The 13,551-nt window shown below is 38.3% G+C and overlaps 1 protein-coding gene across 1 annotated transcript in view; it reads left to right on the top strand.

The window, feature by feature from the left end:
- The window catches only part of LOC121300929 (delphilin-like), a 48,182-nt gene that overhangs the window by 679 nt on the left and 33,952 nt on the right, over nt 1-13,551 (top strand). Inside the window, exons 2-4 of the mRNA XM_041229919.1 lie at nt 1,429-1,682; nt 1,950-2,282; nt 3,342-3,496. Coding sequence (XP_041085853.1) covers nt 1,429-1,682; nt 1,950-2,282; nt 3,342-3,496 — 742 coding nt within the window. The remainder of the gene's footprint in view (nt 1-1,428; nt 1,683-1,949; nt 2,283-3,341; nt 3,497-13,551) is intronic.

Below are 13,551 nucleotides of genomic sequence, written 5' to 3'. Positions count from 1 at the left end.
AAGTGGAGTGCATGTAACTGTTAAAATATAGAGCTACAAAGTGTAATGTTAAATGTTACAACACTAATGGTCCAATGAATTTTCTGTATTTAGTTTACAGTTGGTAGCATTTGTGGTATTGTTAGACAGGGTTAGAGTGAAATCAATCTAGGAGGCATTATCTTTCTGGATATCGGTAATGAATTCAAGCTTGGTATTGGATCTAATCCCTTGGGAATACATGATGTACAGCTATGGCCAAAGGTTTAGCATCACCCTATTTTGCTTCATAAAGTTGAATGAAACCTGCTGAATAATGTTATGTTAACATATTGAATTACTGCTTTGTAGTTTCTCAAATTGAAAAATATGATTATGAGATTATGTTCTTATATATATGGTGATCTAGGTGATGCAAAACTTTTGGCCATCGTTGTACATCACTGAACATGGAAAAGTACCCCTGAAATACTGAAGCTGTTGTGGTTTTGCTGCAGATTACAGCTTGCTAAATAAAGCGTAGAGATGAAGAAAATCAGGGCATCTAAACATATGGGTCGTTGCTGTTCACAACATGCCTGCTGCAAGTTTCAAACTGGACTAAATACATGATTTAACCACTGAATTCTGTCACCTGGATCAAGAAGACCAGGTTTACCCAGTTACTTTGAACCATTTGTATGTGAAAAATATTATATTTCAGTTTTAAGCAGCTTGTCAGTTTAATTTAAGAACTAAAAAGCGTGTTTTTGTTAGTAGTAAACATGATTTTGTACTGTTACATTATTCATTTTATGGTAGTTAAAATGAAATCTCTAGAACACATAAATTATACCTCACATGCATCATTCTTTATGGCTTTTTGCAACCTTAAAAAAATATGGCAATTTCATTTTTAAGGTTAGGGTAAGGGTTAATTGTATGAATGCATATACAATTGTAATCTTAAATCAACAGAAGTAAAAAGGTTATTTGATCTGCCATTGAAGGAGTTTCTTGTAGTAATCCTTTATCAATCCACATGGTGTTGCATTGGTACGTTCGAATATAGAACCCTTGAGCACTGTGGACTAATGAGGAAGCAGACCCCCAATAATTCCTAGTCAGCATTTCTTCAGCCCATTTCAATGCTGTTGTCATGGCTTGGGCTTGCATTCTGATTCCTCCTGCCCAGTCATGTTACCTTCTATTGGCAAGCTATTAGTATAGAGTGTGACCACCAGTATGTGTCCATGTTACACTGGCCTTATACAATTAAACTAGCTGTTCCTCCCCTATTGCCACATGAACTAATAGTAAACATGCACCCTCATGTGAGACTTATTCATAGCTCTCAATAATATACCTAAAGAGAGTTCTGAACCCCAGGACTAGGTACAGGACAAGTTTGTGTTTGCAGTCCAGTGTTCCTTGGTTTAGTTATTTTCTTCCATTTGTTGTGTTTTGCAGTTCTTACGATGCAGGCATCGAACCAGGGCTGGCCGGAGGAGTTTGGTTTCCGAATCATTGGGTCTGGGCCTTGTTATATCCTCTATGTAGAGGATGGGAGCAGCGCACACATTGCAGGTCTCCAGCCTGGGGACCAGATCCTGGAGATCGAGGGGCAGAACGTCTCCTCCATGAACGCAGAGACTCTGATCAGCATGGTGTGGAAATGCAAGAATGTGCCACCCAGCATCGGTGTGGTCTCACGAATCGAACAGGTTGGCAGTATGATTTCAGTACTTGCATTGCCTTCATGTATTAAAACATTCTTCTTCTTCTTCTTCTTCTTCTTCTTCTTCTTCTTCTTCTTCTTCTTCTTCTTCTTCTTCTTCTTCTTCTTCTTCTTATTGTTTACTGCTTTTCTTGCTGCAAAATCATTTCACGTTTTAATGACACTGAAAAAGAGGCCTGTTCATGAAACATGAACTCGCTTTTACAAACTTTTTATACTAAGAACAGACATTCATTTAACAACACATTTGTAGGTGGACATCTCGCCAGGGAAAGATGGCCGTTTTGGGTTCACCATCGTGGGAGACAGCCCCCTACTGGTGGAGGACTGCCTACCAAACTCTCCGGCGGCTGAGTGCGGGCTCAAGGCCGGCGACTACGTGATGGAGGTGAATGGGATACCGGTGAAGCAGCATGAGATCGCAGCCACCATGATCAAGGCCTCGCACGGGAGCACTCTGCGGCTGGGTGTGCTGTGCGTGGGGAGGAGGCAGAAGAGAGCGAGCAGTAGCATTCGAGACTACGATCAGAGCGGTGACAGCGTCCACCAGGAGCGCAAACACAAAGCCCTTGAGTTCAACACCAAGGTAACAGGAGGTGTATATCAAGGTCGTAGTTCAATTGGAAGTTGACTGAGGCATGCTTTTTCACCAATGTTTATAGAATCCAGTTTCGGTATGTTTTGGTGTTTAAGATTTGGCTTCATGTACATCCCAAGTTTGTTGTCACTGAGAGAAATGATTGTCATGTTGATTTAAGAAAAACATATTTCTTGTACTTTTTAAGCTGAGCTTTATTGCTCACTATTGTGGGCATACCTTAGTTCTGATTAAATGATTGTGTCATCAATTTGATGAATGTTTTAACACAATAAAATTACCATCGCACACCCACGCTCGATGGGAGGCTGAACTGTAAATCCTGCCAAAACAGCTTGAGCCTGACCCCATAGTGCAGGGACTATTAAAATTCCCTGTCGGAATTCGATTACCCAAAAATTACAGACTAAATCTACTCATTCCCTGCCCTTAAAAATGCAGGAACGATATGCAAAAAATCTCAATGTTAGATTCTGTATATGCATTTTCTTTTTCAAAATGTCAAGTTAAAATGCATTTGAGAGTTATAGTTTTAAGAAATTGAGGATCATTTGAATTCTAAAAGGTTATCTTCTTTAATAGTGGCTTGGTGTATTCAAATGGCATCTGGCATCTTTAGCTTATAATTGTAATTCTTTATTATCTACAGCATGCAAGTCAGTTAACTTCTTCAGCTATGGTTTTTATTTAGTTCAATTCTTATTTCTCTTATTTTTAATAATTAAATATTTAGTAAAATGTTAACTGGATCTGTAAATGTTAATAGGGTTGCAAAAGCAGATTGTGTAATACATTGAAGCCCAATTTTCAACATATGCTTATAAAATAAAGATTTGAAATTGGGTACAGATGGGCTACTGTATGTACTAAATGCAATATAATGGAACACTTTAAAGGGAAAGTGATTTTAGCCACATGTTTTTTTATTTCTCTCTTGGTAGAGCTTTCATTCTCCTTACTCAACAGCGACTCCTTCTGGTTGAGCCATGGGAGACGGAGTGGCCTACTGTAACTGTAACGCTAGAGTTGCTCTTTCCATTTCTGCAGATTGAGGAGGTGCTGGGAGACCAGCCCGAGGTGAAGGAGAAGCTGTTCACTGTGCTGAAGCAGTACGCAACGGAGCGCAAGGTAGATTACCTGGCCTACGCCCTTCCCATGATCCTCACTGAAGATCTCCACCACCAACTCATTGACAGCATCAGGTAACAGGTGTCTCTGTTAGCATTGGCAGATATCCCAACTGGATACAAAGATTAATTTCAGATGGTGTCCTGTCCCTAAGAAAGTAGATCGTTGATGGCTTTTTTTGATGTGCACAAGTTTCTACATGTTGATAGAGTGATCTCTTACATGACCTTTCTTCTATATTTAGAAGCACTTGCATCACAGTGGTTTCTAAGCAAATATTTTATTCTTAGCCAGTTATTTAGTCACATTTGCATCAACATGGTAACCAGGCAGATCTGTTATTGTTAGATGTGCTGAGAAAAACAGTAAAAGAACCTGCACTGTATTGGTACTGGTCTTGTTTCTATCAATGGCCAGAGATGCTAATGAACTGTTTAAAATGGCAATTTAATGATTGATGAGTAAATCATGCTGATTGCTTCACACATATAAGCAGCCCCATGTTTTAGAACAGGCAAAAAAATAAACTTAGAGTTTAACCAATACTTCCTTTAAGGCGGTATACCTTTGTGTTGGAATACACTGTACGTTTGAAGTTACTTGTTCCCATGTTTACAGACAATTTTATAGATATATTTTTGATCAACAACCCCTATGCAAATTTAAAATGATGCAGTAGGCTGAATTAGTTGCTTTTTCCGCTGTCATTCCCTGTTAAGCCCTACTTGCCAGAGTGCACAAGCAATAGAAATGCTCGGATAAACAAATTAGTGCAGGTTACATTGCATAATCAGTTTTGAGTTGCTGTTTTAACTTAGACAAATAGATTTAATACCTAAGGACCAGTTATTTTCAGATTGGTCTTGGCGATTGTAGGGCTCATTTTAGAAGTGAAATGCACCTCCATTGGTTTCCTTTCTGCTCTCAAGAATTGGCACTTTTTTTTTTAATCCAGTGGAATATGCTTATCTTCCACTATAATAACAGCTGGTTTTTGATACTGACACCTCCTGAGGCAGAAATGAAAAAAAGAATGAAAAGACATTTATACGGGATGTTGTTCTTTGTACACATGCCTCTGATAAGAGCTCTTTAGAATATTGTTTAATGTCCAGTAATGGAACTGCCCCAGTTACACAAGTAAGCTGCAGGTTAAGGAAATGGGATGTCATCCACATACTGTATAGGAAATCCAATCATGTACTCAACCTAGCTACACAATGACAAATCACGAGAGCTTAGCCTAACCTTAATGTTTTAGGATGTTTTAGGAGTTTTAGGATTCTTTTTTTTTTTAGTGGGGTAGCGGGTAGGTAGATAATTGAAGATACTAAATGATGAGTCAATATTGTTTTTTGTCTACCACAGATACGCCAGTATGAAAAGGTTAGAGGTGGCATGTACACTGGATCTTACTCGATTTTTTAAATTTATTTTTTACCTGGATGTAAACTAAATAAAGCCCAGGAGGCCAAGATTTTAATGAGCTTCAAAACTCTATTGTGATGATCCAGCTTTACAAGTTGTTCATTATTGTTAGAGGTATGGACATCAAAGGACAAGCCAACAATTATGTTCTAAGGAGCTTGTATGTGTACATAGGACTTTAGATACTGTGTGTATTTGGCGGACCGTCCATTACCAGAAACCTATCTCCCATGGCATATATGCCCCATTGGTTCCATGTTACTAGTGTTGTATGCAGCAGTCCACTGTGCAGAAATTGTGCTGGTTGTGAGCGATGTCAGTGGGAATTTGAGGAGTGATTGAAACACTGCTCTTAACAACAATCCCCAAATATTTCAGGGGGTCCAGAGAAGGGAAGTAAGAATGTATTAAACTGACATGTTTTTTTTTTTTTTTAAATACACTATAAAATTGATTGTGATTGTAGGATACAACCTGTGTTGGTAACATATTGTGAATAATAATAATAATAATAATAATAATAATAATAATAATAATAATAATAATAATAATAATGTTTTAGTTGTGAATCTGATCTAATATTGAAAAAACAAACTCAAAGCAATGTGAATAAAGTCCAACAGACTCCCTTAATTTTATCGTCAGCCCTTAAATTATGTCATGCCATGTTTATAATAATGATGCAATATCCTTTGCTGTCGATGCAGTAAGATGCGTAGGTTGTTCTTGTATTTGTTCTAAAAAGAACCTGCTCTAATTGTAGTTGGTCTATTTTAGGAAGTGAAGGTACAGTTTATTGATATGATTGCATATATTACAGTCCGGGTTGTCATGCATATGATGAAGTATATATTGATCATCTGCATATTTGCAGATTATACCTGCTTTATAACAGCCAGGCTGTGAGACAGATCCTGGCACTGATTACTCTGCTAAGTTTTGAAAGACAAGACGTTAAGAACCAGTGCATATGGTTCAAGTGATCATCTCGAAAATAATAATTCAAGATGGTTGAATTTCTGGGAAAAGGGGGTGTCATTTATGGGAAATAATTCTGCTGTTTCAGGCTTTTAGCTGCCATCTCATTGTAAACCTTCTTTCCTGCTTTAATAAGAGGGATCAATCTCCAGCTTAAACATCATGCACAGCCTCCCTCTGATTGGCTCGGTCTCCCAGTTGGCATTGGGCCTGTCCTCACTATTTTTATTTTAGGTCACTGCAGCCTAGCCTTGTTTTTCGATGTTCGTATTAAAGGAATGTCAACACCCTTCCCAGGAGCCCAGCTCAGAAACAGGTCGACAGCTGACTTCATAATTCAGAGGAAAAATAACCTTCATAGTCTGTGTGGTGCAGGACAGAGAATAATACCAGTAATGGAGCGGGTGGGGGGCTTTGAATAACAACATGTATTACACAATCATGAGAGTTATTGATTAACGCTCTAAAACTCCTGTATAGAACAATACTGTTTATATTAACAGGTACATGCATGTATAGCAATGTCTGTTTTTCCTGAAATTTATATTTAAGTTTGGTTCATAAAAAACAAAATAAATAAAAAATCTCACTAGATTTGCTATTTTTGGCTCAAATGGATTTACTTCAATTTATCCAGAGCTAAGCTCCTGTAGGTTTTAATTTGCTGTCATTTTCTCTAGCAGTTTGATGTTGGTAACTGTCAGCATGCATGTGCTTTGACAAATTGTTGCCATTCTCAGCCTTTACCTTGCTGTATAGTTCATTTACATAAAGAGATCCATTTTTTTTTCTGGCTAAGATCGATGACAAACTGCAAGAGCGAAAGATGAGCTGTGTTGGGTGAGTAAAATATAACTGCTAAGATGCTTACTTCAATAGAAAAATTAATATGGACTTCTGTCCCAAATTGCAATGACTAATTGCTGTATTTTGTGTTTTAATTGACCCACTGTACAGCGCTGTATGACTTGTGGATAATTCTTAAGAATTTGGGTTACATGGCTATGTGTGCCAATTTTAGCAATCACCTGTTTTGCAGTGTATCTTACAGTATGTATGAAATTATGTATGAATAAAAGGGATGTTTATTAAAAATAGATTTTTCGGTTTTTGCTCCTATTGGCTTTTGCTGTTCTGTGCAGGTTTATGTAGATGAAAGAGAGGACTGGCTTTACCTTTAACTGCAATTTCATCTGATCTATGTAAAACTAAGGAGCTTGCAAGGGTAAAGAGAGCTTCTGTGCATTTGATGTGTGTGTGTGTATATATATATATATATATATATATATATATATATATATATATATATATATAGCTATATATTATAATATATATATATAAAATCATTTTAGTGCTGACCAGGGTGCTAGACACTGGCCTAACTACTGGCCCCTTAGACTACTGAGCTACTGTTTTTACTGGCCCGGGTGCAATTTTACCTGGCCCAATATATTTATATATTTTTTCATGATGGCTTTTATTTTCAGTATGTTTCTAACTGTGTATGGTAACCAAAGAGAGCCCACATCTCAAAAGAAAGTGGCTAAAAGAAGCCTTTCGATATATGTTACTTGAGCCATTTAACATGCTTCTCAGAAAATGAAACTTTGAAAATGTATGCGGATAAATGATACTCATTTTTTCACAAGCAAACATATAGCCGAGCTGTTACCATATGGTCACAGCAACACTAGAACTGAATTATAATAACCCTAATTAGGGATCTGTGGGTCAGTGTAGTCAAATATACAATTACACAAAAAATAAATAAATATTCCAATAGCATATTACACATTCCAGTACACAAAAAAAACAGCCTTATACATGAACTACTAGTAGAAGCATGTCTTTTACTTTTTAAAATGCTGACGCTTAACAAGTTTTATGTCAGCCTTAAACCCGTTGTTATTTGCATATCAAACGTAAGGACCCTAATTAATGATGCAATGCTTGTAATAGCAGCATTCTACAGTAATCGTATTCTGTTTGATATTGTTGCCAAATTTATTGCCTTGTTTTTAGCTAATGTTAACAGATCCCTGCTTGACTGTACACAGCAGCTTCTGCAGCTGTTGCTAGCCAGTCGTGAAACATCTTCCGGGAGCATGGAACCGGCGAACTTTGAATGTGTTAACTGAAAAAAAAAATGTATATAGCAAGTGCTAAAAGAAGTAAATCAAATGTGGGTAACATTGAAATTGGAAGGGTTTATTTAAAGTTATGATGAATATAAAGACATACTAAATGTTAAGCAGAACAATGCAGTGACTAATAAGAAAAGGCAAGATACTTGGAGTTGGAAAGGCAGAACATTACTTTTTTCACTGTCATAATGGAGCCAGATGAAGCCTCCACTCTAAATGTTCGTCTTCTTTTTTTTTTTTTCACATAATTACTTCTTTATGATTTATTGATTTCACTGCTTTCCTTTTGGCTTATTTGTTGTTTAGTTGTACAAAACCCGATTTGTAAAAGATTTGCCATGTCACAGGAACGAGTACCAACACAGCACTTCGGTACATAGTCTCACATTCTGACTGTACAACAAATATGACGTGCTGCGGGAAAGTTAGAATTTGTTCGTAGTTATGTTTTTAAAAATGGTTTGTAAATTAGATTTTAGCTTTTTAGCACACTTGCCCATTTTCCTGGATTCATGAAATGGAAGCCATGTACACTATATATATATATATATATATATATATATATATATATATATATATATATACTAGTTAAATGTTACCGGCCCAGTTGGGCCTGTGGTGCTACCGGCCAAACTGCTATCTCTACCAGCCCGGGCCGCCGGGCCATGGCTAATGGCTAAAGACTTTTAGGACTCGAGTCGAAATCCAGTCGCATTTTTCGTGACTCGGACTCGATTCAGACTCATTCGGGCTCTGTGAATCGAAGATATTAATAACGAGTCCTTTTTTATTTTCTATTACACAAATAATATTACAGTTACTAGGACACCTGTGCACAATGAAAACCCACCCAACAAAACATTATCCAATCACTGGTTAGCCCTGTTGTCTTAGCAGCCAATCATAGTAAGAATAAGAAATTGGAAGCGAGGTAGGTTGCAGTGTACACACACCCCCACTCAAATTCAACTGGCTGTAACCCCCCCCCCCCCCCCCCCCCCCCCCCCACACACACACACACACACAAACCTAACTGCAACTATCGCAGACCAAGCTTTTTTTCCTCTTTTGCATTAAGTTCTATAAGGAATAAATGATGCCAGCATGGTAAACAAGTAAATATTTATTTATCTTTACTAAGCAAAAACAAATAAAAATGTATAATCATACTTTTAGAGCTTCTTAATTCATATCAGAAAGTCACGATGTGATTAAATATTCTGTGCTTTGCTTCTAATCTCCACTTGCAAGCAACGTCAATGAATTCACCTGGTAAATTCAGTCGAAAATTGGCTACCGTCAAATAGACAGATATATCAGACTGATAGGACAGGACTGATTGATAGCAACAAAAAAAGAAGGAAAGAATAACTTAACACTACTTAATTTACCAAAATGAAAATTATTTATTATGGGTGTGGGAAAAACACATTAACAATACACTGTGCAGCATCAACCTAGAAATCTGTCTGTGTGAACTTCATGTTTTTGCTCCATTATCAACCCTCACAAAGGGGAAATACCAGGGGCGGGCGGTAAACAGTGTTCGCTTGCTCGCTGAACCTCCAGTCTCTTATTAATGAACTGCGCTTCCCTTCATTTGGGTGATGTACGTTTCATTTCCCCCTCTCACGTGACACTGGCACATCAACAATGCTGTTCATCCCTGTAGATATATAGAACTAGACGTGCACCATTAAGTCGTCCAGGTACATGATACAATCGGACCGTGGAACTCCCACGAGCACCCGTTCCATCAGGCTCTCATACGTGTCTGGACCATTGCACAAATGTCTGAAGGCCATTACTGGCCAATGGAGAAGATGATCTTCGGCAGTGCGTCTGAGGCCTGTTCGACCTGCCAGTAACCACTGCCCACGTTGAGGGAGCTGAACCAGCGACAGCCCGTGATGCAGTCCAGGGCTGCGCCGATTTTGGGGAGTTTTTATGGGTCACTGCGTTCAGCTTGCAATAATCCACACAGAACTGTAGTGACCGTTCTTATTTACCAGCACAGCTGGTGCGGCTCAGGCTGACCAATGGTTCGATTACCCCGGCAGTGGACATCTCAAGAATCATGCTCTTGGCTGTCTCCCACTTTGCCAAGGGTAATCGCCACGGCCGATTGTAATTGGAGCTAGGGGCGGTTAAGCATTATAGAGGTTCTGCCCCTCTGTGTCAGATGAACTCGCCTCTTCCCTGGCCGATACGGCCCACCATTGCCCCGCTGTCATTTCCCGCTGGTTGGACACTTTGATGCTGATGGTACTGGGTGGCATCATCGGGTGCGCAGGTGACCATGACTCCCGTAAGTTCCAGCAGCGTCTCTCCCCTCTCTCTGGCATGGTTTGCCTGACACCGGTGGCACCCTCATCCCGTCGCTGTCCTCCTTGGCCATCTTGGGTGTCCGGTCTCGCTCAACCCTTTCGGCGTGGGCCAAGGCCTGCTCTAGGGAGGTTTGGGCAGCAAGCCTTTCTCCTGCCTTAACAACTTTATTTAGAAAATATTTTTGCAAAGTATGTTAGCAGGGTGTGATTTGATAGGGGCGTGTCCCTGGCTCTGCTTTTTGTATCCCAGGCTCTGCTCTTTCAGTTTTCATCCATGGCAGGGAAAATAAATTTTGTACTGACAATGCCTTTCTGCTGGAAAATGTGATTTATACATGCAGTATGGCAATTCTGTGTACGTACATGCATCACAGTCACTCCGTTTTTAGTTTGGCAAATGTTGTTTGTAGCATTAGAAGCATACGTTGTTATTGCCTTTTAGTTAATAATAATAATAATAACAATAATAATAATAATGATGATGAAACATGTTAAACAACAACAACATTTGCATGTTAGCATATTAGTGGTGTTTCAACGTAATGCATGCTTTCCTACGACATGGTCCTGAAATGGAAATGCTATATTAATGTTGTATACAGTTCATTTTTAAACATACGCTGGCAGTGAGTAACAGTTACATTGATTAGAATAAATTATGATGGGCTACTGTTTTCTTTTCTGTGCTGTTTACTGGAGAAAATATGAAGATATAAGAAGATATGAAAAGTGTTGTCAGTCAGAATACAATAGTACGATTTTACTGCTGCAGCCCCTGCCTTTTTTTCTGCCTCCACGTTTTTTTTTTTGCCTACCAATCACCACCTCCAGCTCCTTTTTAAAGTTATTGATCATTAATTAGTCAATTTGCACCTGGCCACGGGCTGCAAGTGAAGTTTCGATTAGACAGGGAAGGGAGCCTAACCTCACAGCCCTGCCATATCTAGCACATACTTTGTACAATAATGTTTTAGTTATACCCATTTTTAATTACAAACCCACCAAACTATATTTATAATGAAACAAAACATACTAATTACAGGATCAGGCCTCACCAACCCTGACACAGGGTCCTCGTAGCTGATTGATCCCCGAATTAGAACAGAAAGCTTGTCAGCTCTAATGCCCTTTTTTCTGTTTCTTAAATTAAGAGCATTTTTCTTCTATACAAAAGTCTCCTTCAAATAATTGAATACTGCCTCCAGTCCCCCCTCCAATGATCTATTGTATCGTGGCACAACCTTTTGAAAAGCTATAATCACGTCTTCACTAATGCAGGCAGATGTGCACCATTAATCACAAGTGTTCTATCATTAGGGTCTCTGTTTTTCTAGGACAATATGACTAATATAAATAAAGATTTTTTCTCATACCAAAGAGTAGAATGAGTAATGTGAGACAATAATAGTGATTAAATTAATTTAACAATACAATCATAGTAAGTACATATTAGTATTGTATAAATATTTAAAGGCAATTTATTTTTTAATGGAAATTATTTATTGAAAAGTATTAAAAGAAAGATTTAGTATAGAAAACATTACATATACTCTGCCTATTGGTGTAAGGAGAATATGTAAATTGACAGCTGGGTTTGGTAACCATTTTTTTAGAATGTAATCTCACTGGGCAACATAGAGGACTGTAACAACAAATTCAGGTGATGTCACAAAACAAACATTTAGTAATATGACATCTGAACAGCTTAGCACTTGCATATGAATGTTCTAGATACAGCCAGACATTCATAGTTCATTCCAATGGAATATAAAAGGAGTGATGTCAGAAGCCAAAAGGATATTTAGTTATACAGGGGTGGAAATAAGAATCCTATTGCATAGCAATTTTACCCATTCCAGGTTTGATTAGCCACAGAGTATAGAGCTCAGGTGTGTCTTATTAAACTTATAGTAAAACCAGAAATCAACCAAAATGCTATGCAATGGGAGTCTTATATTTCCATCACTGTTAAGGAATTCAACTTGTTTGTGAGACAAACTAGTCAAACAATGTGGATTGGCTGAAGATCTGAGGAAAGCTTCCAGATGTATGTATGTTTCAAGGGACTTTCACTCTGTTAGCTTGTCTACAGCAGGGGAGTCCAAAGTTGGTCCTTCCACTCTTGGTCTTTGTTCAAACCTTGTTCTAAATTGTTTAAATGAACACATCATGATTGGACACCCCTGCTCTAGAGGAGTGAGGTGGATGCCCCCACTTATGCTAAAGTTGTGTCTTTGTTTATTTCTTCACGTAAACCAATAATTCAACACATCCACAAACCCTAACAGAACAATTTACTGACTTAAATCCCAAAGCAGAGCACAGGCATGTGAGGAGCTGTGCGTGATAATGAGATCCCAGTGGTGTGAAAGGCTGTTCATTAATGTTTGATGCTGTTGATAATAAAGTGTTGCTCAAAGGCATTATCAGAGCTTTATATAGCATATGTATTGTCCTGCAAGGCATGAATTTACATGTTGTTTGTAGCAAGCTTTGCATTATCAGCATATCCTGAGAAAATTGCACATATTGTCAATGTTTGCATTATGTTACATCATGGAGTGACTTTCAAAATGACAGTTCCTTAAGACATCAAATGTCATAAATTTAGATGTAGGACACAAAAAAAGTACAGACAGAATCATTTCCAAATATAAGGACTTGGACTGTATAATCATTGAATATCTGTCCATTATTTTTAAAGCGATTTTTATTGGCATGTGCTATTCTAGTGCAGAATGATTCCGTGCAGGATAAAAGATAAAGCACTGGTCATTATCTACTGTAGGAAGGATCAATCTTTTTTGTTTTTCAATAGCTTTCCTTGCTTTCAGTCCATCACATTCTCTCCACCCATGTCAGTTAGTGGGCAAGCTGTTTCCAGGAGCTGTCTAATTATCTCAGCAGCAGCTCCCACTTGCAGATACATGCCTGTAGAATTCCAGTGGGACCGCTGCTCTCCTTTCTTCACAGCATCCTCTCCTGACGCTCGCCACACAGAGACTCAACCGCTGGTGACATCCCAAAAACGGGAAGCAGGGAACTTCAGATTGCATGGCTTGCAAAGGTGCTTTGGAATACTAAAGTTTTCGCAAAAGAAGCAGAGGAAAGAAGGGAATAAATGATGAACACATGAAAACCATGAAAGGAGGTCAACTTCACAGAGATTAACTGATTTGATAGAAAAGGGTTAAACAAATTATTGAAAGAAATAATAACCTGTTGGTCTGCTGTGCCAGTCGTTATCTGCCA

The sequence above is a fragment of the Polyodon spathula genome, chromosome 26, assembly GCF_017654505.1.
Source record: "Polyodon spathula isolate WHYD16114869_AA chromosome 26, ASM1765450v1, whole genome shotgun sequence".
In the NCBI taxonomy this organism is placed as follows: Eukaryota; Metazoa; Chordata; class Actinopteri; order Acipenseriformes; family Polyodontidae; genus Polyodon; species Polyodon spathula.
This window is presented reverse-complemented; position numbering and strand designations above follow the sequence as displayed.